Source organism: Myxocyprinus asiaticus, chromosome 33 (assembly GCF_019703515.2).
Source record: "Myxocyprinus asiaticus isolate MX2 ecotype Aquarium Trade chromosome 33, UBuf_Myxa_2, whole genome shotgun sequence".
Lineage (NCBI taxonomy): Eukaryota > Metazoa > Chordata > Actinopteri > Cypriniformes > Catostomidae > Myxocyprinus > Myxocyprinus asiaticus.
In genome coordinates, this window is record NC_059376.1 from 18186112 (window position 1) to 18213257 (window position 27146).

Here is a 27146-nt window from a genome sequence, read left to right on the forward strand (position 1 = left end):
TTGCTCCAAAACTTCACTGTTTTTGATGACCTCAAAAAAAAAGCCATTTATCTGGAGTCAAATGAACAAACCGGGCGAGAAATGATAAAACATTTTTAAATTAAGAGATTAATAAATCAAATGCAACTTCATATTATTTATTTTCTTTGTATTTAACAGCTATACTTTGTATTTGAAAAGATGGATTTGATGAGTATCTGGAGCTAATCCAGGACACTGCCAGAGTGATGCTCACAAAGATAGATGCAGTAAAAGAAAATAAATGAATAAAAACTGCTAATAACCACATTAAATGAAAATACTTAGGAAGCTTCTTGAGCTCAAACAAGATTTTGTGCTCTATTTGTCATTATAATAAATACAACTTTGTTTTCATGTGGGCTTATAAGGAACAGTGCATTTGAAAAGCCTGTTTGCTCATAGCTTAAAAGCAGAATAATTATTTTATTTGTTTAAACAACAATAACAAACATTGTAAAATGTAGTGTTATTTATTCATGAAAGAAAATTGTTTACCTTGACTCGGCTATAAATTAAGGTTTAATTTCCATTGACCCCTACTGTTCCTAATAAGCCCACAGAGCAAATAACCCATTGAACCTAATTTTAAACTGAATTCAGTGTCTACATACTGAATCTATTTTCATTGCAGGGAGAAAACTAATAGACAGAGACCAATGTGAGTAAAGCTTGCAGGATTCAAACATTTTATATTTCATTAACTGGTTTTGATGTTTGAGGTCTAAATAAAAAAATATACACTGGTGGCCAAAAGTTTGGAATAATGTACATATTTTGCTGTTTCGAAAGGTAATTGGTACTTTAATTCACCAAAGTGGCATTCAACTGATCACAAAGTATAGTCAGGACATTACTGATGTAAAAAACAGCACCATCACTATTTGAAAAAAGTCATTTTTGATCAAATCTAGACAAGCCCCATTTCCAGCAGCCATCACTCCAACACCTTATCCTTGAGTAATCATGCTAAATTGCTAATTTGGTTCTAGAAAATCACTTGTCATTATATCAAACACTGCTGAAAGCTATTTGGTTTGTTAAATGAAGCTTAACATTGTCTTTGTTTGTTTTTGAGTTGCCACCGTATGCAATAGACTGGCATGTCCTAAGGTCAATATTAGGTCAAAAATGGCAAAAAAGAAGCAGCTTTCTCTAGAAACTCATCAGTCAATCATTGTTTTGAGGAATAAAGGCTATACAATGCTTGAAATTGCCAAAAAACTGAAGATTTCATACAAAGGTGCTACAGTCTTCACAGACAAAGGACAACTGACTCTAACAAGGACAGAAAGAGATGTGGAAGGCCAGATGTACAACTAAACAAGAGGAGAAGTACATCAGAGTTTCTAGTTTGAGAAATAGACGCATCACATGTCCTCAGCTGACAGCTTCATTGAATTCTACCCACTCAACACCAGTTTCATGTACAACAGTAAAGAGAAGACTCAGGGGTGCAGGCCTTATGGGAAGAATTGCAAAGAAAAAGCCACTTTTGAAACAGAAAATCAAAAAGAAAAGGTTAGAGCGGGCAAAGAAACACAGACATTGGACAGCAGATAATTGGAAAAGAGTGTTATGGATCTTAACCCCATTGAGCTTTTGTGGGATCAGCTAGACTGTAAGGTGCGTGAGAAGTGCCCGACAAGACAGTCACATCTATGGCAAGTGCTACAGGAAGAGTGGGGTGAAATGTCACCGGAGTATCTGGACAAACTGACAGCTAGAACGCCAAGGATGTGCAAAACTGTCATTGCTGCACATGGAGGATTTTTTTTGATGAGGACTCTATGAAGTAGTTTAAGAAGTTCTGAATTGTAATAGTAATTTTTCATGATATTAATGTCCTGACTATACATTGTGATCAGCTGAATGCCACTTTGGTGAATAAAAGTACCAATTTCTTTCCATAAGAGCAAAATCTGTACATTATTCAAAATCTTTAGCCGCCAGTGTATATATATCACAGTTAAGGTGTTTATTTAGTAAAATATGAAGCATTAACATTTTAAAAAGCGTAGTGGGCTTATAAAGAACATATGTGGACAGAAATGTTCCATATAAGCCCACTCCAGACTTTTCACGTTTGCAATTAAAAACAGTAACATAATTTTGTCACAGTACGTGTGTGTGTGTGTGTGTGTGTGTGTGTGTATATATATATATATATATATATATATATATATATATATATATATATATATATATATATATATATATATATATATACACACACATATACACACACACACACACACACACATACACACACACACACAAAAAGTCCTCATGCCTCCATGCAGCATGCCTAAGGCACGTTCATGCAGATGAGCAGGGACCCTGGGCATCTTTCTTTTGGAGTTTTTCCAGAGTCAGTAGAAAGGTCTTTTAAGTGTCCTAAGTTTTTATAACTGTGACCTTAATTGCCTACCGTCTGTAAGCTGTTAGTGTCTTAAAGACCATTCCACAGGTGCATGTTCATTAATTGTTTATGGTTCATTGAACAAACATGGAAAACATTGTTTAAACCCTTTACAATAAAGATCTGTAAAGTTATTTGGATTTTTATAAAATTATCTTTACAATACAGTGTCCTGAAAAAGGGACTCTTTTTTTGCTGAGTTTATATATTCACTACCGCTCAAAAGTTTTGAAACACTTACTCATTCTTTATTATAATGTTTTTTTTTTTTTTTTCATTTTAGAATAATAGTAAAGTCATCAAAACTATGGAATAACATAAATGGAACTATGGGAATTATGTTGTGACTAAACAAAATCCAAAATAAAATCAAAACTGTGATATATTTGGCCATCTTCAAAGTGGCCACACTTTGTCTAGAATTTGCAGACATGTACTCTTGACATTTTCTCGACCAACTTCTTGGTGTCACCCTGAGATGCTTTTTAAACAGTATTGAAGGAGTTCCCATCTGTGTTGGGCACTTATTGGCTGCTTTTCTTTATTATTTGGACCAAGTCAAGTCATTTTTGTAATAAAATTTTAGTTTTATAATGAAATAAATTAATATGGTGGCACAATTATATTTTTGTCTACAAAACTAATTTCAAACATTTATGCATACACCTTCAGATCAAAAGATTTTTAAGATCATGAGAAACATTTCAGTCTAGTGTTTCAAAACATTTGACCGGTAGTGTGTGTGTGTGTGTACACACACACACACACACACACACACACACACAAAATTCAGTGGGCCGCTTTTTTAGTGCCACTTAATATAAAACTTTATTTTTTGTTTCTGTCTATAGATGGCCTTACTGTTGACCCCAGACTTTTTATCTTAGCATTGCTACCAGAACACTAGTTGAACTTAAGGTTAATTGAAGAACATGTAAAATCCAATTCAGTGTCAATAACATGTTTATGAATCACGGACCGACAGAGTGCTGGTTACACGAGTCATCTGACACTCTGAGCTGTAAGAAGCCATTAGACACAGACGTACTGGTTTACACCCGTCACAGTGGCTGCAGGTGTGCTGCAAGTTACAAACACATTCCACACTAGAGCTCACTAGTTTCCTCTGTGTGTGTGTGTGTGTCTCTTCTCCACATCTGACGTTTCCTCCCTGAGTCCCTTGCTTTCAGTTCCCTTCTTGACTCGCTCCGTTTCATTGAGTGTCATTGAATATGACAGCTCTTACATAAAGAAAAAGGAGAGATTTCCTTGGTCCACTTTGACTTTACAGTGTCCTTTCAAATGTTCCTCTGAGTGTCCCTCTTACCTAAGCATGCTCAAATCCTCAAACAAATATTCTTAACCGTCACATCTAAGTCAGCTCCATTACTAATTAATTACTGTTGCACAATGGCTTCCACATACACACATATACACAGCTCTCTCTCCCCCAGCCTCATATTGTGACGGCTGCTAAAAATACACAAAAGCTTTAGGGGAAAGTCATAACAGCTCAGCACAACAACTCTGGATCAAGAGTGTGATCACACTAACCTTAACACACATGCAAACACACAGACTTTCTCTTAGGGTGTAATCATGTTGCACTTTACATCATACCACAAGCAGAAGGTGTTATCCCAGTTACCTTAATCATGTTGCACACGATTAAAGTGCATATTAAGGGGTTAGATCCAGCTGTCCTTTACACCCTGTAAAGCACAAGGGCATACACACACATCTAAGGTCCTTAGGAACAACACATATCTTATCCTTTCAAGACATAAACAATAAGCCCTGTATATGTATGCTTCATATTTAAGCCAAATACATAAAAGTAAACCCAAGAGCCCTGCTAAGAGAGTAGGGGTGTAACGATTCACTCATCTCACGATTTGGTTCCGTTCACGATACTGAACTCACGGTTCGGTTCACGATTATTTAAACTAAGCTTGAATCAAGAAAAGCTAAGTTTGAAAGTTTTTTTACTTAAAGAAATATACAAAACAGTTCAGTTAGTTTAAAGTGCACCTATTATGGTTTTTAAACGTGCCTAATTTTGTTTTAAAGGTCTCATACAATAGATTTACATGCATCCAAGGTAAAAAAAAAAAAAAAAAAAAACATTTTAATTTGCTCATAATTTAAATTACAGCATTACCTTTTTTTCCCCAGTGTCAAAAAAGACTCAATGATCCATTCTAAAGGATTCATTCTAAACTCCTCCTTTCAGAGAGCCTACTCTGCTCTGATTGGTCTGATGTCCCTGTCTGTTGTGACTGGTCTACCGCTTACAGCGCGTGTCGGAAAGGAAACGCCAACTACCATATCCGAGTTTCAGCTCCATCTGAAAAAATTTATGTTTTACCTTAACAATTTGAGCACAAGTCCGATAGTGATACATCGGAAGATCAACCCGAACCACCATCGCAAGCACGACGAGAACAGGACGTTTCTCTGTGGTAAGTTTATATGTAGTTTGAAAATAACGTGAGTTAGCCGGTTAACAGAGGCTAACAGCTACCAGGCTAACAGCGTGTACTGGCTGTACACGTAAACAGACCAGAGGCGGGTTTTTTGTTACCAAATTACGTAGGTTAGTACAGGAAGTAAGTCTGGAATTACTAACGACTCGTTTCAGGTGTTCAGAATCGGTTCTTTCTTTTGGGAGTAAATGAAACTTTGCAGACTTTTTTTACATTCACAAATAGCTATATAACACACTACATGAAAGGTAATATTTGAAAAACCATAATAGGTGCTCTTTAAAATGTAACAAAGTACTGCTCTCAAAAGTGCTAAATGATCCATCAGAGATGTACTGGGACTTGAAATCAGCCCAGAAGAGGGCAATGGTGACACCAAATGGAAATATTAGCTAATAATTCTGCTTTGTTGAAAGGAATAATAAGGAATTATGTTAGATAAATATGCTGCTTGCACACTGTTACTGATTACATATAAAATGTTTTAAATTAAAATGGCATTTTTCTAAAATAATATTGTCTCTGATTACATCTAAATATTCTTTTCAAAAATACATATTTTATGGAAGTGCATAATTATCCAGTTAAATAATAATAATTTAATGATAAAATCAAATCAGACATTACATATGACATTAGAATTATATTCCCCATAGCATTTTTATACATAATATTTAGCATTATATTTAGTAGATTAATGTGGCACTATCATTAAACCTCTATAAAGTTCTTGTACAGTCAGAGCAGATCACTCGCGTTAAAAGGCTTGGTCCGATTAATTTTTCCCATTAATTTTCTCCATGGGCATTTAAAAACTTTTAAAAAGATTTCTACGACTTGAAACAAATTAACCAGCTCTGACATTCATCACTACATTAAAACAATTGATTCAAATCACCTTGACAAGTTTATTTTGTGATAATGCCTATTGTACTTTATCCCTTATGCCCGTTTCACACTGCGTAACAAAGCAGTGTGTAGGAGAAACTGCACCGTAAATACAGCAACAGGCTTGTGATGAGCTTACACACTGGCCGCAATTTTGCTGCGTGACAAAGCTGCAACTCTAAAGAAAAAAGTGATTTCTGGGTTACTTTATTAAATATGTCCTTTAATAACGGCCATAAATTCTCAAATAATTATCAGGAATTGGCCATTTTGATCATCATAATACCTAATTTACATGAGGAATCACATTACAAGCAAATCCCACAAACTTAAAGTGTAACTATAAACTGATTCTATTGTCTAGATTTATTCAGTTTAAATAAACAGAAAACATGTTTATATGCCTGTAACTGCATCTGGAACTTGCATCAAGCCCAACAGATGTCTTGTTTCAAACAACAGGTGAGTAGTTCGCTCCGTATTTCATATTGCTTCATAAAAGATTATATTGCAAATGATTATGTGGTTAAATACAGTTGAAGTTAGAAGTTTACATACACCTTAGCCAAATACATTTAAACTCAGTTTTTCACAATTCAAGACATTTAATCGTAGAAAACATTCCCTGTCTTAGGTCAGTTAGGATCACTACTTTATTTTAATGTGAAATGTCAGAATAATAGGAGAGAGAATTACTTATTTCAGCTTTTATTTCTTTCATCACATTCCCAGTGAGTCAGAAGTTTAAATGCACTTTGTTAGTATTTGGCAGCATTGCCTTTAAATTGTTTAACTTAAGTCAAACTTTTGGGTAGCCTTCCACAAGCTTCTCACAATAAGTTGCTGGAATTTTGGCCCATTCCTCCAGACAGAACTGGTGTAACAGAGTCCGGTTTGTAGGCCTCCTTGCTCGCACATGCTTTTTTTAGTTCTGCCCACAAATTTTTTTTTTTAGCGGACTGAGGTCAGGGCTTTGTGATGGCCACTCTAATACCTTGACTTTGTTGTCCTTAAGCCATTTTGCCACAACTTTTGAGGTATGCTTGGGGTCATTGTCCATTTGGAAGACCCATTTGTGACTGAGCTTTAACTTCCTGGCTGATCTCTTGAGATGTTGCTTCAATAAATCCACATATATTTCCTTCCTCATGATGCCATCTATTTTGTGAAGTGCACCAGTCCCTCCTGCAGCAAAGCACCCCCACAACATGATGCAGTCACCCCCATGCTTCACGGTTGGGATGGTGTTCTTCGGCTTGCAAGCCTCACCCTTTTTCCTCCAAACATAACAATGGTCATTATGGCCAAACAGTTCAATTTGTGTTTCATTAGATCAGAGGACATTTCTCCAAAAAGTAAGATCTTTGTCCCCATGTGCACTTGCAAACTATAGTCTGGCTTTTTTTTTTATAGCGGTTTTGGAGCAGTGGCTTCTTCCTTGCTGAGCTGCCTTTCAGGTTATGTTGATATAGGACTCGTTTTACTGTGGATATAGATATTGTCTACATGTTCTCTCCAGCATCTTCACAAGGTCCTTTGCTGTTGTTCTGGCATTGATCTGCACTTTTCGCACCAAACTACATTTATTTCTAGGAGACAGAATGCGTCTCCAAATATATGAAGTACGATGGCTGTGTGGTCCCATGGTGTTTATACTTGCATACTATTATTTGTACAGATGAACGTGGTACCTTCAGACGTTTGGAAATTGCTCCCAAGTATGAACCAGACTTTGAGGTCCACAATTTTTTTTCTGATGTATTGGCTGATTTCTTTTGATTTTCCCATGATGTCAAGGAGGCGCTGAGTTTGAAGGTAGGCCTTAAAATACATCCACAGGTACACCTCCAATTCAGTACACCTCCTATAAGAAGCTAATTGGATAACTGTCTAAAGGCTTGACATCATTTTTTGGAATTTTCCAAGTGCTTAAAGGCACAGTTAACTTGGTGTATGTAAACTTCTGACCAACTGGAACTGTGATATAGTCAATTAAAAGTCAAACAATCTGTCTGTAAACAATTGTTGGAAAAATCACTTGTGTCATGCACAAAGTAGATGTCCTAAACGACTTGCCAAAACTATAGTTTGCTAATGTTAAACTTGTGGTGTGGTTAAAAAATTAGTTTTAATGTCTTCAACCTAAGTGTATGTAAACTTCTGACTTCAACTGTCGGTTTGCAGTGCATTTTCACTGTATTTTTAGTGCACTATGCACAGCAAAAATAGACTCAGTGCAGAAACTCTTGTCTTACCGTTGCATCTGGGAAGCTCTTGCTATGCTGCAATGCACTGCTCACATTCCCAGTGTGAATACTCTAACCTGTTAATATTGGCACTGGGGAAAAAACATGCACCGCTCGCAAGGCCTTGCTTAACAACCCCAAATGTTATTGATAAAAATATATATTTTTTGTTTTTAATGAATGTTATTTTACTTCCAAAAACCCATTGTTGTGGTCTTTTAAGAACAGAGCTCAATTACAGTATATAATATTGGGATATTTAAGTGCTCTATATCTGTTATCATTAATATCCTGCTGGATATTTTTTGCTGTTCAGTCCACAAGCTGAGACTGTTCCCATAGCCAAGGTTACACTACAAACATTGTTAAATCTTTTGCCAACAACATTGGGTCTATTCCCGTATGACTCATCTCCTGTGGTTCCTATGAGGGAGAGAAAAGCAAATCTCTCCAGCAGTCAATAAACATTCTCAATATGATGGCTATGTGATGCACACTTGGCAAAACCTGATACAGTTTGGTGGCACCTACAGTTGTAAAGTAACAGAAATGGATCTCTCAAGGTGTGAGGCAGCTCAATGTTGTTACAGAGAGGGTGCAAATACACCTACACACACACACACACACACACACCCTTCACAGAGCCCCTGACCTAGAAAATAGAGTTCCTAGGAAGTTACAGAGACACATGAGTTATTCCAAACATTTGCCTATGCCGTTTACCGTTACACCACACACACATTCACTCCATTTTTCACGCCCTGCCCCCCCCCCCTCCTCTCACAAACAGAAACAACCTAACAAATAAAGCCACAACTTTATAAAGTCAAAGGTCTTGATTTTCCTGAAATTACTCAAAATCTATAATACACTTACAACCCAAACAGTATTTACACACATCCCTGTTCCGAGCAGTAATATGCGGTGGTAAAAGGCAGTGCTGGCCAGAGTGATGAAAACACACAGGCTGGAAACAGACAGCCTGAATTACGAAGCCAATAAATTTGGATGAAGTGATAATCTGCTGAACAGACTTATAAATCGCACTTCTCTACAATCTGATTAATCCATGTAAACCATGCAGCATCCTTTCTAGCCTAATCCCACAATACCTACGAATTCATAGCCAGTTAAAGCTCTCTGTTTGCCAGAGTGAACATTAAATCTACCAAAGTCCCTTTCAAGGCAAGTCAGTTCACTTGGCGGCCATCTTTGGAACATTACTTATAAGGCTGAACAGCTATTTCTATGGATAACAGCTATTTCTATGGATACCAGCTAATGGGCATGCGTGTTCTCAAGTCGATTGATAGGCGATGTCTGTATCTAAAGAGTGATTACCTCGTTTACCTGTAAGGCGAGACTTCCTTTTCAACATTCATTGACCACTGAGCATTCCAATTTCTCCCATTCATTGTCTCTGCCAAACTGTCTCTGAAGCTACTTATACTGCAGCACTTTACCATAACAGCAGCTCTAAACGAAAACACCAAGGGCCTACTGTGTGAAACTTTGTGTATACTTCATTTTAAATATGTGCGTACCCACAAAATAAAGTTTTCAGATTTATAAAACAGCGGACCCTGCGGAAAATGTACTTTATAAATCCCAGTTAGCAAAAGATTGTGTGTACATGCGCAAGCTTTATTCCCCATTTAGTCTCCTCCCTGAAATAACCATTTAAGGAGCTTACACTTTTTTAATTATTTATGACATCATCTGAATATAATTTCCATATGCTTTTAGCCATCCAAACATATGATACTACCATGTTTAACAGTACTGGAGACCAAACAAATATAGACTATAGACAAAAATACGTTAACTATCACCTGTAACGTATAAACCACACTTTTAAAAATATTTTCTTAATCAGAATCTTTGGATGTTTTAATATTTTTGATAATCGAGGTAATGTGATTTTCATCTTTGACTAACGACCATCTGCAAATAAGAATGCTGACCTTAACAATATCCTCAGCTCCACCCAAAGTGAGAGGCTGGCGGTGGGTTGGATGACGAAGAAGAGACTCTGCCCCAATTTCCAAGCGAGGACGCTTCATCTCAGAGTACTCTACCTCTGGCTGGCTGTTGGGGTCTTGCATGTAAATGTGTTCATACCGGATATGGGGCTCCTGACCTCTGTAGGAGGGAGAAAAGAGCGGTTAGGTGAATTATGGGTAAGGTACAGACATTAGCCTAATCATAAAGAACATCAGGATGAAAAGGTTAACAAAGCATCTAGTCTTTTCACACACACTGAAGTTGACATTTAACAGCAGTTACACCATCTGACCAAAATGTCTCGAACTGCCTCAGATGGGAGAATATGAATCCAGTAATAGGGATGCCACGGTGTGAGTTTTTGATGGTTAGATTACCGTCTGAGAAAAGTCAAACAAAAAAAATTATAAATAAACAAATGTTTTTTCGATTATTTACTAATTTTCTTACTATGCAACAGCACCGAGGCAAAAAAAGTCATGTCACATCACAATTGAACGTGTTAGTGGACATGTTTCTATATATGGATATATGGACTCTGAGTGCAGCCATACAATAGGAAAACTGATAAATAAACAATATATAAATAGGAGGTAAAAAGAGATGCTCCAACATAGGGCACAGCACCGCTTATGCGCATCCGAGTGCAGAATAATTCGCTTCGAGTGTTTGCGTCGCCTCAAAACTGCATAACTGTAAGATTACTGTGGGAGCACAACTTGTAGTTCACAGCATCCAACAGTTTTTTCTTCTGTAACCGTTTATTAAAGCAATCCATTGTCTGTCAGACACCCCACCATAAAGACTCAGCCACAGACTCCATAAAAATACTGTTCTTTAATCTGTCCACAACATCTCACAAATAAATCAGTGGACTTTGAATAATAAAAGGAACATAAATTTACTGCTGAATGTGGTGAATTTGCACACAAGCAATGCTTTAAATAAGGAGGATGATTTAAGATGCAACTTATCAAAGTTTTCTCACCAATAGTTACTACACACAATGCACTGCGCGCTGTCAGCACGCTTAAACATTACAAAAAGTTGCATCTCTCAATTCATCCCTTTAAAAGCACCACAGCAAAAAATATTAAACTCACTAGTTTGTTGTTGGACGACTAGTGGAGCATACTGTCCCATTTGTAGGATATGTATCTTTATTTGACTTCTGTCCTCTGACTTCTATACATCTGTCATCTCCAGTAACCCCCAGTCATTCAAATGCTCCCCAACAGATGATTCAAGTCACTTTTTTTGGTGTATTTTAGTCTGGCTAATCGAATTCCTCTTATATACAGTTGAAGTCAAAAGTTTACATACACTTAGGTTGAAGTCATTAAAACTCATGATATTTGTAAAAAAAATAATAATAATTAAAAAAAATTTAACCTTTAAAAAATGTTTGAAAACTACACCACCTGACATTTTTAAAGCCATTAAATCAATGTTTTTGTAGAAGATGCAATACATTTTTTTCAAAGATCTGTGAAACCGAGAGAGACTCAAAGATTACATTCCTTTGAATTTGACGCATATTTTTTCAACTAGATATTTATTAAAAAAAAAAAAAAAAAAAAGAGTTCTCATTTTTATCAGCTTACACAACCTTATTTGTTAATGACCCTTGCACTGTAAAAAATGACCATGAAATTAACAGTAAAGTGCTGTTAAATCACAACATCAAAAAAGTGTAAATAGAAAAACAATGAAGCCATGCTAAATTTACAGTATACAGTTGTGCTGAAAAGTTTGCATACCCTGGCAGAAATTATGAAATTTTGCCATTGATTTTGAAAATATGACTGATCATGCAAAAAAATTGTCTTTTATTTAAGGATAGTGATCATATGAAGCCATTTATTATCACATAGTTGTTTGGCTCCTTTTTAAATCATACTGATAACAGAAATCACCCAAATGGCCCTGATCAAAAGTTTACATACCCTTGAATGTTTGGCCTTGTTAGACACACAAGGTGACACACACAGGTTTAAAATGGCAATTAAAGGTTAATTTCCCACACCTGTGGCTTTTTAAATTGCAATTAGAGTCTGTGTATAAATAGTCAATGAGTTTGTTAGCTCTCACGTGGATGCACTGAGCAGGCTAGATACTGAGCCATGGGGAGCAGAAAAGAACTGTCAAAAGACCTGCGTAACAAGGTAATGGAACTTTATAAAGATGGAAAAGGATATGAAAAGATATCCAAAGCCTTGAAAATGCCAGTTAGTACTGTTCAATCATTTATTAAGAAGTGGAAAATTCGGGGATCTCTTGATACCAAGCCAAGGTCAGGTAGACCAAGAAAGATTTCAGCCACAACTGCCAGAAGAATTGTTCGGGATACAAAGAAAAACCCACAGGTAACCTCAGGAGAAATACAGGCTGCTCTGGAAAAAGACGGTGTGGTTGTTTCAAGGAGCACAATATGACGATACTTGAACAAAAATGAGCAGCATGGTGGAGTTGCCAGAAACAAACCTTTACTGCGCCAATGCCACAAAAAAGCCCGGTTACAATGTGCCCGACAACACCTTGACACGCCTCACAGCTTCTGGCACACTGTAATTTGGAGTAAAGAGACCAAAATAGAGCTTTATGGTCACTACCATAAGTGCTATGTTTGGAGAGGGGTCAACAAGTATTGTGCTCCTTGAAAAAACCACACCGTCTTTTTCCAGAGCAGCCTGTATTTTACCTGTGTGTTTTCCTTTGTATCCCGAACAATTCTTCTGGCAGTTGTGGCTGAAATCTTTCCTGGTCTACCTGACCTTGGCTTGGTATCAAGAGATCCCCGAACATAGGAACGAACCCCATTGTTTTTTTCAAATGTGTGGCCGCTGACTGCAAGTGGATGTTTTGTACTTACGCAGCTTTTAAACTCATTTCTATCGATTTCACAATGTGCCTGAACCTTCTGTTACTGCTACAGCCGTTGTTACAGATTTTAAATGTGCAATTTCGCTGTGTGAGCGCCAGTTTCAAACAGTGAAAGAACTTATATCCCACGTAAGAGCACAGAGGAGGGACTTGCTGTGGCATGTCCAGTAAATAGTCGTAAAAATGTGTTCACTGTAAAATCATAATTTACTGCTCATATGTCCAGGAAACATAGAACATGTTCAGTGGATAGCGTAAGTGACATTAACAGGGAAACTATTTCTCAGTCTTCTGCTGTCATCACGTGTGAAGATGCTTTCCAGAGCTCAAATGATGCAACAACAACTGAAAGCACTGAATTGCCAGAAAATTTCAGTGAGACCTTTCTTAGGAATGTATGTTTATTCTACCTAAAATTGCAAGGGCAGCTCCTTCTTCCAGCTTCAACAATACAGACTATTGTGTAAAATCTGTGATTGTGTGAAGGATGCAGATCTGTTCTCTGTCTTTCATAAAGGACCACTGAGAACAACATATTCATGAGCTCAGGCATTCAAAAAGATGTTCAAATACATAGAGCCTAAAAAGTCACATTCGGACATGATGAAAATATGACACAATGGTTTGCATACTACATCTGTGAAACAAACAGTAAACAGCTTATTAGAATCAGAATTAAGGAAGAATTCAGTGTCACAAAAGTCTTGTGAAACAGACTCAAATCTAAAGTAATGCAATTGTTACTGAGTTTTATTGCTCTTGTATTTGCTTGTTTCCATGCCTGTACCCCAGTTTGAAAAGCTTGTTTGAAAATATTGGTACATTTGTTCCATTTATTCTAAGGAAATGCTGTAATCTTTAAAGGATGTTAAAAATTTTTACATTTATTCCTTTAACAATCCTCAAGATTGTTCTTAAGACATTTTAGGAGGAAAGTCTTTAGATCTAAAAAGCTGTTCAGCTTTTAGAAAATATTAGAAATGTGTATGTTGAGAAATGACATGTTTTTGTACAATTTTGAGGTTAATAAATTCTTGGATTTTATGCCTTTAAATTGAAATGAATAAAAAAATCTATTGTTACTTTAACTGTAAATCTCTGTTATTAATACTGCAAAAAATACTACGTTATAAACAACTTTTTAGTAAAATTTACAATTACAATATTAGAATAAGACTTTTACAGTTAAACTGTTTTTTTTTTTTTTGTAGTTTTCAGTGAAATTGAGTGGGATTCAATGTAAAAAAAAAAAGCAACAACTGCATGTAAATATTACTGAAAGAAATAGTGGTCATGCTAATTTGGCAGAAAAGGGCTATTGGATTTACAGGTATAAAATGTAATTTTGTAAATACATTTGTTGTCCTGTAAAGTTGTTTACATTTTTACAGTATTTTTTACAGAATTATTCTGGCAACCACAGCTGCCAGGTTTTTTTTTGTTTGTAAAATCAATGGATTTTTATTTTATTTTATTTTTTTATAATGTATGTTTAAGTGTCTAATAACCGAAAAGCTGAACAAATAATAACTAATTGCTAATTTTAATAACTAAAATAACTAATTGCTTTTTTTGTACTTTGACACAATAACTAAATCATACCATAATGATAAAAAACAACTATTAATTATGCATATTTATTATTATTATTATTATTATTGTTACTATTTTTAGTAGTAGTAGTAGTAGTGATCATATCTATGCATTGTTTCATGTTGTAATGCCATATATGGATGCCGTTTTTAAAGATCCTCAAGACATTTACAAACCGGACCCAATATAAAAAAATATTTAAAAAAATTTAAACATTCAAGTAGAAAAGTGTGAAAAGAAATGGGTCAAGTCAAACACATGCATTTTGTGTTTGCAATGTATGAACTGTACCCTGCACAGAGTAAATCATGTTAAAACAATCAGAGGTAAAATCAGGTTAATAAGAGACTCAGACCAGCAAACAATGGTGCTGAGGTTTGCAACTCTAGCTAGAGTGTACATGTTATGAAGGGAGTTGTAGTGTGTGGGTTTGTCTAAATGTGTGGATTGTACTCAATGGAGAACAAGAACGGGTGTATCCCTCATATTCATTTCATACAGTCTGCTCAGCTTAAATAAACATTCCAAACACACACTGCCACAGAGCGTGATTAATACAAACAAACACTGCCATACACGCATGTGTGCCAGTGCCATTACACACAGACACTGAAAACAGAGAGGAGAGCCATTATATTGGCATCTGAAGACTACAGGCAAAACAAGATTCTTTCTAAGCTTTTGAAGAGAAAAACATCAGACAGCATTCCTCATCATCACAGTCCTCATCAAAAAGAACATAAAACTGCATCTAGGCTTGCATCAGAACAAAACCGTTTCTAATTTAAATGAATCTGAACAACTATATATTTAAATCAAATGACCGATACTGAATTTTATAATGTTAGTAGTGGTCGATTGATATGGGTTTTTTTTAATGGACGATGCTGATATCTAGAGAACATATTGTAAAGGCCTGGAAAAATACAATTTTGTGATAGCAAATAAGATGTAACTGTCCGAGCGATCAGCCATTAAATTTATCAGCATTTGCCGATATATCAGTTATTGTAAGTAACATCTTGCTAATGTTTTTTTTTTTTTTTTTTTTTTTTTGACTCTGTTGGGTTCCTGTCTTTCAGAGTTCCTCGTGTTGGTACATATCATCATTCATTTAAATGTTTGTTGTAGGACCGCTGTTGCCACAATGAGGGCTTGACACATTCAGCTGATGTCATATAAATGATGAGAGGAGACAGGCTGTTCAACCTCTTAGCAATTTAACTGTGTGTGTGTGTGTGTGTGTGTGTGTGTGTGTGTGTATGTATGTATGTGTGTGTTTGCTGGAGGGTAATTCACAGATTAAAAATGACAAGGGACCAACTATTTCAGAGCCAAATGCTCTTTTTAGATGCCAAATTACAGAATAACTACATTTAGATTTCGACCATGTCTACAATAAACTGCTTTTGTGTGAAAACTCAGTTTTCAGTTTCCTAACGTCATCACTTTCCAAAGTATGCAGTTATGGAGAGTATTTTCGAAGAGGAAAACACCGCTCTAATGTGAATGAGAAGCATAAACTCAGCAAAATCAGTTTTCAAACAAAAACATAATAGTGGGGACGTGGCCTAAGATTTACTTCTTGAGATGCACTACCATTTCTGGTTTCATTTTGATGGCCCACTGCAGTGGATGAGACAAAGACTTAAAAAAAAAAAAAAAAAAAAAAAAAAAGTAGATTGTGTTCCAGGGCGTAGCTTCATAGCAAGGGTTTAACTTGCTACCTGCACGGCTCGACAATAAAGACTGACCGATGGCCCACTGTGAGAAAGATTCAGGCCAGTGCTGCACTTAAATTTAGTGCAAAAATTACACGGAGCACTCGTAGATGAGCAAGCGTGATTATTATATTTGGCATGCGCATAATATACTGGACGCGGCAAGGCACAGTTGCATGAGCACACAAGAGTGTGTGCAGACACCAAGCATGTAAACAGACACAGAGCTTTCTGTGCTTTGTATATCAGTCAGTTCTGGTATTGTTTGGGCTGTCTAAATTCATGTTTATATCCACATTCTTCATTCACAGATTAGGCCTAATATCCATCTACTGTACAATACACATTACAGTTGATTTAGTTGCAAGTCTCCTCTCTCAGGAATTCATTACATTCAGCAAACAATAAAATATTTAACTCTGTGACAAAATCTTTGATCCTGCTTGTGAAAATATTACACATGGCCCAAACGTTGACAGGTGATCAAAAACCCATCCTCTGCTGCACTGAACAATTTGCAGAAAAACACACGTGTAAATGGCAGGATGGCTGAGGTTATATCATGTATTTATGAATTCACGTCTGTATAGCGCTTATATGGGGTTACATAAGACAAAAAGCTGTCATTTTCTTTTGCTTGTGTTTCATGAATAAGGCCCTAAATGTGAAATAAGCGTCACATCATGAAACAATTGATGCTACATGTCGATCCAAATTAACGCTTTGGTGCTACTAATGACTACTTGATTTTAAATGATCATTGCAAATACTTTGCCATGTTTGCAAAATTCCAGTTGCATTCTAGAGCCCTGGTTATGTTTGATTGACCCTCAAACAACCTTCATACCCACCTATGTACATAGAGCCTAATAGTTCAGAATCAGGGCTTCTGAAGGTTTTGTTTTTAAATGTCAGTCCAATTGTGCCCTACATCATGTTGAATAACAAGGATGTTTCCTATTCTGGTCGACTGTTCCTATGATTGGTGCATTATAAGCTGCTGAATGGCAATTACCCAACACTATCCAATTGAATTAAAATATAACACACCCCTGGTGTGCTTTGTCTATGGTAGATGATTGTGCAAGTTTGTTTGTGTCTCTTCACTGGTGCATTCACTAGTGGAACTGATCTAAACCAGAGCAAAGGCAACACGTCCATTAACAAAAAGCAATCTGTGAGAAGCCAGGAGGGAAATAATGCATAGAAACAGATGAACACTCACTTTAACCAAATCCCCCAATTTCCATAGATGCTTGGCACTTACATAATCACATCATCAGACTGCAGCTTTCGTCCAAGCTCTCTCACTCACTATCTTTCTGTGAGTGGGCAAGATAATCTGATCTGCGGGCAGGACTGTTCATACACAGAGGAGTCACACACAACGAGAGAGAGAGAGACAGAGAGAGAGAGAGCAGAGCAGGTTTTAACTGGCCACTGGCCTCATTCTGAATTTAGGACAGATCATGTGTGTGGATGGTGTTTGCGCTATTGTAGAGGAACTTGCCCTTGTACTGCTGCCAAGCTCTCTCTTCTCTTCATCCTCTATTGCAAACACTCCATCTAACTCACTCTCTCATTCACATGCATGGTTACAAACTATCTTTCTCTCAATCAATCTTGCTTTGATCTCTCTCAATCCCTTAGTATCTGTCTTTCTCTCTAGATAAAAGGTGAAAAGACAGGAAAACACTTTTTTCAACACTATGACTTATGTCATCACACAACAACATTAGTTCACACAGCCAATACACACAAAACTAGACCAAAACAAAACAGGGCTTCTATTTATCCAGCCGCATTTGATGCAAAGAAGGTACACTCAACTATAAAAGTTGCACCGCTCTCAGTGTGGCACAAAAAACATCTCCTAAGGTCTAGCAGATTTCCATCTAGCCAAAATTCCCAAATCTCTACTCGGGTTTCTAGATATGGCTCGGGTCCCTCATCCCATCATATAGGGCAGGGGTCGGGAACCTGTGGCTCTTTGTTAAAAATCAAGTGGCTCGCCGGGTGTTTCACCCTTCACCAACACATGATCGTTTAAAACTTTCTAGATTTGAAGTCAATGGTTATGATTTCCTTTCTCTCGAATTTGTCATACAGCCTACTCCTGGTGAACAAGGTTTGAAATTAACACCCGTCAAATGTGGATTTGTCATGCGCAGTGGTGGGTAATTTTGTTGATGTACCAGCCACTGTGAGTGATATATGACAAGAAATTAGACAATGACACGCATTTGAAGAAACGTGTGATTGTATTTTGAAGAACCAAATGCAGGTATGTCATGCACGGGTAATTTTGTTCATCTTCCCGCAACAGGCAGGTGACTTGTAAGACGTCTTGGAGTGACACATGATGTTAGACACAAGACACACACTTGAAGAAACTTTATTATATTTTATTATATAAAAACAGAAAAAAGAAAAAACATCACTGCTCATGTCTGATTCACTGTTTGTTCAGAGGCGTGCAGCGGGACCCTGTCTCGTGGAACACGCGCATGTAAAGAGTTATCACTCCTTTTTCTCTTTTTCATTCATCTGAAAACTGTTTGCAAGAATAATGTCGTCTATGAGAATGCAGCAAATGATCTCCAATCATATCAGGAGGTGCTGTAAGTTTAGTTCGCTTTATTTCCATGGAGCAGTTCACTCTTACGCATTGTGAACGCAACTCTGCAGGTTCAGTAATATTTATGTTTCTATTAAACAAACAAAGACGAAAATGATTAAATCATAAAATAATACAAGACACCCTGAACCTAAAATTGAGTTCTATTTGTTTTTCTTTAGGCAGCATTAACTGTTTTACCAAAACGCAATGCAAACACATTCAATAAGAACACACATTTGGCAGCATTATTTTGGGAACACAATAGGGCTGGGCGATATGTCTTAAATTCTCTCTCGATATTTTTTTGGACTATTGACGGTATTTGGTATCTCGATAATTATGTATTTGCTCTAAAATGGCTCAAAAGCTGTTTGTTTTTTTAATCAGAGGAACCATAATTTCATCCAAACAGCCATTGTAGCCAAGTAGATTCAATATTTTAAAGACATTAAATAAAAACCTATTTAAAAATTATTTGTTTTTCATTAAATAAACACAAGGGAGAATGAAATTCAATCATTTTCATTGATATGCACTTTATATTTCATTTAAAATGATACACAGTAGCTTAATAAAAAACATTAACATAAATATTAATTATTTAAAATATCCTTCAAATGTTTTTACTAATACATATTTGTGAATGAACAAGGAGTGCAAAGCTACTTCACTGACTTATTTTTGAAACCCCAGCTGAACACTGCATAATACTAAATCATTACTGTGGGACACGTCAGGTTTATTATTATAATATAATGCTGAATCATTATTATTCTGATTATTACATTTGCATTATACAAAAGTAATATATTTCTGTCCTGTTTATTTCACCTTCACCTGGGGGCTTTTATTTTGACCCCGAATGTGCTGTCGAATTCACTTCAACTTCACAAGGAGCTTTTATTTTGACACCAAAAGTGCAGCAGTATTTACTTCAATAGATGTGTATAATATATTGTTGCAGTAACTAATGTTGGAACTGCGCAAATGCTTGAACCTGCATCACTTTGATATCACAATGCACATGAACTGATCTGAGAGTGCCGCCATGCACATGGATCAGTGCGTCACCGGTTTGTTCTGAATCACACACAGACCGCGTTTATCTGTCTTTTTGTATTTCAATAAATTGATTTAATTTTTAAAGCAAAATCAATAAAGCAAAAATATTCACTGACCCTCGGCAGAGGTATTGGCGATATAATCGGATATCGCAATATTTAAGGTGATTATCGTTAAAATATTTGTACATATTGCCCAGCCCAACAGGGAAGTGAACTTTTTCATGAACAAATGTAAAATGCAGTAATTTTAAGGACACACACAAAGACGTGTACTCAATTCCATATTGCAACATGTTACTTTTAATTGTTGCATATTTGTTTGTTTTTGTGTTTGAGTTGTCTATGGGCATAATAAACATTTTATTGAAAAGTTATTTTTTTGAGAATAGTAAATTATTCATTTTTGCTATGGCTCATTAAAAAAATAATGCATCAACCAAAAATGTACAAATTACTTTCTTAGTGAAAAAAGGTTCCCGACACTTGATATAGGGCTTTTTCAGTGCTTAACGTGCTAATCGGTTAACGCCTTTAAAACCCTGCTTTTAACCCCGGGTAAAGCAACGTTTCACATTTTTAATTTAGAAAGAGACAATCATATAATGCCTCAGTGTTTTTACGCGCTGTTTACATTCTCCGTCTGAGGAAAACCGTTAAAGTGATGGACAGTGATGGCAAACGCAATAACTGGCGTGCTGAAGAGACAGTATTTAGTGTTTTCGTGGCATATTTCAGAAGACAAAAGATGAACAGAGCTAATTTGCTTGGCAACATTTCCATAGAAGAGCAGCTCCATTGACATATTTCGTGTCCGTTGTGAGCTGTTTTCATCCAATCATTGTTAATGACACCGCAATTATGCAGACAAGAACGTTAAACCCAGGGTTTACGAATTTATAGTGTAAAACATCGGAACATGAACACCCAGGATTTATTAGAGTACCCTCCATAAATATTTGGAAGTGAGACACTTTTCATAATTTTGCCTCTGTATGCCACCACAATGGATTTGAAAGAAAGCAATGAATATGTGGTTGAAGCACAGATTGTCAGCTTTAATTTGAAAATAGTGATACTTTGTAATACAGCACTTTTCATACCACTGTCTCCTAAGATGATTCGCTTATGTTTTTCTCTCTTGAAAGTCGCTTTGGATAAAAGCGTCTGCCAAATGAATAAATGTAAATGTAAAATACATGAATACAAAAATACATGTTCAATTGGGTTGAGGTCACGTGACTTCTTTGCCTTGAAAAGCTCTTTGGTTGCTCTCACACTTTGTTTTGGGTCACTGTCTATCAGTACTATGAAGTCCAATCCTCTCAGTTTTGTGGCATTTGGTTGGATCTGAGCAGATAGTAAAGCCCTAAACACTTCAGAATTCATCCTGCTGCTACTGTCAGCAGTCATAAAATCAACCAATACTAGTGACCCATTTACGCTGGCAACTATACATGCCCATTCCATAACTGCCTCCACCATGTTTCACAGGTGATGTTGTATGCTGCGATCCTGAGCAGTTCCTTCCCTTCTCCTTTCCATGATTCTGATGCAGGTTCATCTTCATCTGTCCAAAGAAAAGTGTTCCAGAACCTTTTTTTATATGCTTTCTGGCAGTCTAATCTGGCCTTCCTATTCATGACGCTTACCAGTGGTTTGCACCTTGTGGTAAACCCTCTGTATTTACTTTAAGTATTCTCTTGATTGCAGACTTCGACAACAATATGCCTGCCTCCTGGAGAGTGTTCTTGATTTGGCTTGATGTTGTGAAGTGTTTTTTCTTCACCAAGGAAATAATTTGTCTTTTGCTGCCTTCTGTGGTTGTCCAGGGCTTTAGGTGTTGCTGAGCTCACCAGTGTGTTCCTTCTTTTTAAGAATGCACCAAATTGTTGATTTGGCCCCTCATAAGGTTTATGGCCAGCTTTACTTGCATTGACAGCTCTTTAGAAGTCATATTGAAAGTTTACAGTAACAGTTTTCAAATGCAAATTCCACATTTGGAATAAGCTCCAGCCCTTTTAACTGCTTATTTTTTAATGAAATAACCTGGGAACAGCCCACACCTAGCCATAAAACAGCTTCTCGGTCAATTGTTCAAATGTTTTTGAGCCCCTTAAAATGGGGAGTCTATGTATAAGAAATGCTGTAATCCCTAAACCATTCAACCAGTTTAGATGTAAACCTTTAAATCAAATTAAAGCTGACAGTCTGTACTTAAATTCCATATTGATTACTTCATTTCAAATCCATTGTGGTGGCGTACAAAGCCCAAATTATGTAAATTGTCTCACTGTCTAAAATACTTTTTGAGGGCACTGTATTACTGCTAACCTAGGGTAAAATATAAACGGTGTAAAACATGAAACAGGATAACCCAAGATTACCGTTCACCCAGAGTTTAGAATGACCCAGGCAAGGGGTTAACAATTTCAAGTGTGAAAAGCACTTATAGGATTTTTTTGCAGCTCTCAGAATCTCAGGGGTCTCCACTGTACCATGCTCTAATTATACATCTCAGCTCCTATGCAGCTCACTCACAAACACATCACATTCAGCATTCAGACTAAGGTGAAACACAACTATTCCCAATACACCCACTCTCCACTTTTAATCAACACTGTACTACTTCTATGGCAAGAAGTATCACAGCATACAAGAGATGAAAAGATATTTGTAATCAAGCATAAATAATGACAAGATATTTATTAACTGAATCATAATGAGGATAATGTGGTGGGCAGATTGCTAATTGGACCATGGAATGCAAAGGTGAACCAATCACATTCAGAACAGTTAATGCACAGGAGGTTGGTGTGATCTGATTGATTATACACTTTCTGACAGTTGAGCAAATGAAAGGATAAATTTTACTTTCTAAATACACATTCCTGGTCTTATTGTGCATAATTCATCAAGAAATGTTATTTCAAATGTAAAAACATTGAAAATCCACTTGAATATTGAATACCCTGTTTCACGGAGAAATCAGATCAGATTATGGAATTAAAATGGGTTGTGAATGATATATTCAGACAACTAAAAATGGCTACTGTTCTGATGGATATACTGTATATTCTCCTTCCCTAAAATACCATATAGGTATTCCCACTGGAGTACCACTTTGGAGCTCATACTGGAAGAGGTCTCATCATCTCAAATTGAGGGTGACATTCTAGAGTGGCAAATTTCATTGCATAAGAGCAGTGGACCAGTGCTGTCATCTCCTAAATCTAATATAAGCAGAGTAACACTGACAGGTTAAACAAGAATGTGATAACAAGAAGACTGGATATTTATCCCTAATAAATTCTTGTAAAACAGCATTAAATTAGTAGTAGTGCCCAAGTTGTTTGCCCTTGTTGTCACAACCTTCTGCCAAAATTTGAAAAGCTCATCAATGCACTGTGGCCAGAATGTCCAACTAGTCCGAAGGACATACTGTACAGCTGCTTTTCCACCATCTGTCCGAACGGTTCTGAGCACGGTATGGAACGGTTACAGTAGCATTTCCACTTTGGCACAGCACAGTTACAAACTGTTTTAGTCATGGAATTCTCGGCACGGTTAGCTAACCATACACAACCATGCTGGTAGAATAGCTTTAGTACGTAGCTACACATTTAATGTATATTCATGATTTTATGATGATGGTGTAACTAGTATTGAAGACTACATTTATTTTTCTACACGCCTTTTCGTCAGGTAAGTAGATTACTCATTTAAACTCAAAATACATAAATATATTCTCATATACTACTATCATATAATATTTGCTAATAAATATCCTTTTTAGCTTGTCCGGGAACTTTTACCTCTCTGCATGCTCGTGTCCGGTGGTAAACACAAGCACTCAGCAAATTATGGTAAACCTCGCGCCTTTTTCTCTTTACTTTCCTTTTTGCGACATGGTCTGTGTCTTTGCTGTTTATTAGCAGAGTAAGACCAGGGAAAAACAGTCCTAAAAACTGGAATATGCGATAATCCTCCATAGCGCGCCGCACTTGCTCCAATGTTTACCTCTCATGGCGTCGCCAAAAGACGGATCTATTAAGTACCACAGTGGAAAAAGACACCTTAACAGTGCCAGCTGGCACGGATAGGCACAGAACAGTATGGTTTTGCGATGAGAACTTTTCGGCCGGATGGTGGAAAACAGAGGTGGGGGACTCGAGTTACATGACTTGACTCGAGTCACAAATTTAAGGACTTGTGACTTGCTTGACTAAATGAAGAAAATGACTTGACTTGACTTTGAGTTGAGAACCAGCGACTCGAGACTTGACTTGACTTGAACTGCATGACTCGACAATGACTTGAATGTTTTTTATTATTATTTTCAATAACTTATTATAAACAGTAGTGAAATGTGTTTAAAAAAAAATACTGCAACATCAATTAATTCATATGCAAAATTGTATGCCCGCCAGCACCACTGATCTGCACCTGCGCAGTTAACGCTGTGCTTGCAACACGCCAAAATGACAGATGATTGTCCAGTTCCCAAAATAATCTCCTTTGGATATAAAGATTTCGAATTGGACCGTGTGAATAAAAAAAATTAAAAAAAGTTGCCAGATGCACAATATGCAATGCAAAAATATCCGATACAACCACCACAACCTCGAATTTCATCAGACATTTCATAAACCACAAGGAAAGGTAAGTAAATCATTTTGTTATCATTTCATTATCCAGAAAGATTAATATGTAAAATTACTGTTCAAATGTTTGAGGGTTTAATCTCATGTTTTTTAGAGCAACAAGTTTGAAATTACCCAACATTGCCTCTAAATGTATGTATCTCTGAAGGGAACTGACTGTCTTCAGAAAAGTTTCGATGGCATTTTCTTTTCATCTTACCTCTGTATAATGCCTAATAAAGAGGTGTTTATAAGCGCAGGGCTGCTTTGTGTACAGGCATTACCAGGGTAACAGCTATATTTCTGCTGTTCCATAAGCACCACCTACTGTGGTGACTTGCTTGAGGTGAGTCACTGACTTGACTTGCTTGATTTGTCTGCACTGCACTTGAGACTTGACTCGAGACTTAATGGTTGAGACTTGAGACTTGTGACTTGAACATGTGTGACTTGCTCCCACCTCTGGTGGAAAAGCGGCTTATGTGCGGACAAGACTGAATTAACAGTTGCAGTGCAAGATATATCTGGTAGCCACAATATGTTTGTTCTATACCTTTCGCTGCCTGGCTGAAATTCAGACAGAAGGGATGGTCTGCGGCGGTGGGGCTGGGACAGGTGTCCATGAGGCAGATGGGAACTGTAGTCCCGAGTCCCGATCTGAGAGTGGTAGTCCACTAGTCCACCAACATCCTAAAATTAACAAAATATCATAGATATAACATACAGTGTAACAGCATCGGAAAAAAAAAACTGTAAAGAATGTGACTAACAAGGAGCAAAAGACACTATTATGAAATAAATGCAGATGTTTTGCAAATTTAAATCATGGTCTTTATGATATGAAAGCCAAGAAAACGAACCCAGATAAGCACTAAAGCCCAAAGTACACTTTGGTTGACGCAAACGCTTAGCATTTGTGTAGTCAAACAGGAGCCTGTCAAAGTATACTTCATTTCACTGTGCCCGCAAACACAGGTGGTTGGCGCATGCACACTACGACTGCTAAGAGATACTGGACTATTTCTCTTCAGGAGTTTAGACACAAAGATATCTTTATATTGCTTCAGACTCGAGTTATGCAAATACAGGTATCTCCTGACCTCCTCAAAACGCATGTTCTTCCACTGCTGTTGTTTCCACATTTGTCTCCTGATGTTTAGTAGCAATTACATCATCTTCTAGCACTTCTTCTGCCATCTTGTGGTCCCACTAATTAGTGCAAATAATTTCAGGCGCATGCACATTCTGCACTCTGCTGATGACAAAATTTGTGTCACACGTCCTGTGCGCAGAGGCTCAGCACTCACATCTGACCGAAGTTTTCTTTGGGCTTAACACTCATAGTAAAATCGAAATCCTTGGTACTCAACCCACAACTAACAGACATCTTGCAGTTCTTTAGTGGTAGAGTAGCAACTCAATGTCTCAGTTTTTGCTAAAAATATTTCTTTAAACAAGTCATATCATTATGACATACTCCTACTCTAGGTGCTGACCATCCAGTCAAAATTATTCTGAATCTTAGGCCTTGAACTCTGAATTATCACACATTTGTCAGTAACAACTAGCTAGCAAGCTAGTTTAGGCTAGACTTTCTGAGAAAATGTGAGAAACTAGAGAGTAGTTTTTTTTTTTTTTTAATGTTTTTAAAATTAAAAAAATCTGTCTACTTGACTCAGGAGTACAATTTATCTAGACCTTCAGTGTGGTTAAAAAGAGCAGACGGTAATCTCCGGTGGATGAAGATGGATGAGGGTGAAATCTCGTGTGATTAACAGGTCATGACCTCCAATAATGCAAGATAATCCCTTGTTGCCAAAATCTGGCCTGACCGTAGGGTCAACAATCAGATCTTATGTACATCACAAGAGTGTGTGCATAATTAAACAGATGTTGGCATGGATGTGTTGTGTATAATGGAAGTACTAAAATAACACAATGCATTTGTAGATAGTTTGTTTGTTAGCTCACAGGTTACACACTCCTTGAATAAAAAGCATTGTTGGACCAAACTGATGTGCAGTACCGTGTGGGTTCTCAGCTGCAGAGGAAGGGTGGCAGGACTGGGAAGATGACGGGGGTCCAAAGCCCTCCGACCCTGAGGCACTGACTGAGGGTGCGAGGACATGCTGACAATGCAACTTCCTCTACACACAATAAGTGGGTGTGGTCCTGGAACAGATGCTGTGCATCATGGGGCGTTGAGTCCTGGCAGTCAACAACCTAAAAGGAATGAGAGAGAAAACACATTAAATAATTGCAAAGGGATCATAAAATCAAAATATTCAGTGAGAAGCCATCTCTTTTGTTAAACATTGCCATCTTATTGTTACAAGCAACTGTGGTGAGGAAAACCCTAGAGAATGGGAAAATCACTGAAGATCTCTAGGGAATGGCAAGAACAACAACTAAGAGTTTGATCTTTTATAAAAAAAATAAATAAAATAAATAAATAAATAAAAGACAGACAGACAATGAGAGCTACAAAGAGTAAGAGATAAATAGAGAAAGAGGAAAGAGAGGAGAAAGAAATCATAGCCAACACCTGCTGCTGGCCAGAT

General features: G+C 36.9%; 1 protein-coding gene across 4 annotated transcripts in view; it reads right to left on the bottom strand.

Moving 5' to 3' along the window:
* LOC127424126 (nuclear receptor corepressor 2-like) overlaps window positions 1-27146 on the bottom strand; it is a 164937-nt gene that overhangs the window by 97738 nt on the left and 40053 nt on the right. For all 4 annotated transcript variants that reach the window (XM_051669046.1, XM_051669045.1, XM_051669044.1 and 1 more), the window contains exons 2-4: window positions 26612-26808; window positions 25139-25275; window positions 10025-10202 (exon numbers count right to left, since the gene is read on the bottom strand). In XM_051669046.1, coding sequence (XP_051525006.1) covers window positions 10025-10202; window positions 25139-25275; window positions 26612-26713 — 417 coding nt within the window. In that variant the 5' untranslated portion in view covers window positions 26714-26808. The remainder of the gene's footprint in view (window positions 1-10024; window positions 10203-25138; window positions 25276-26611; window positions 26809-27146) is intronic.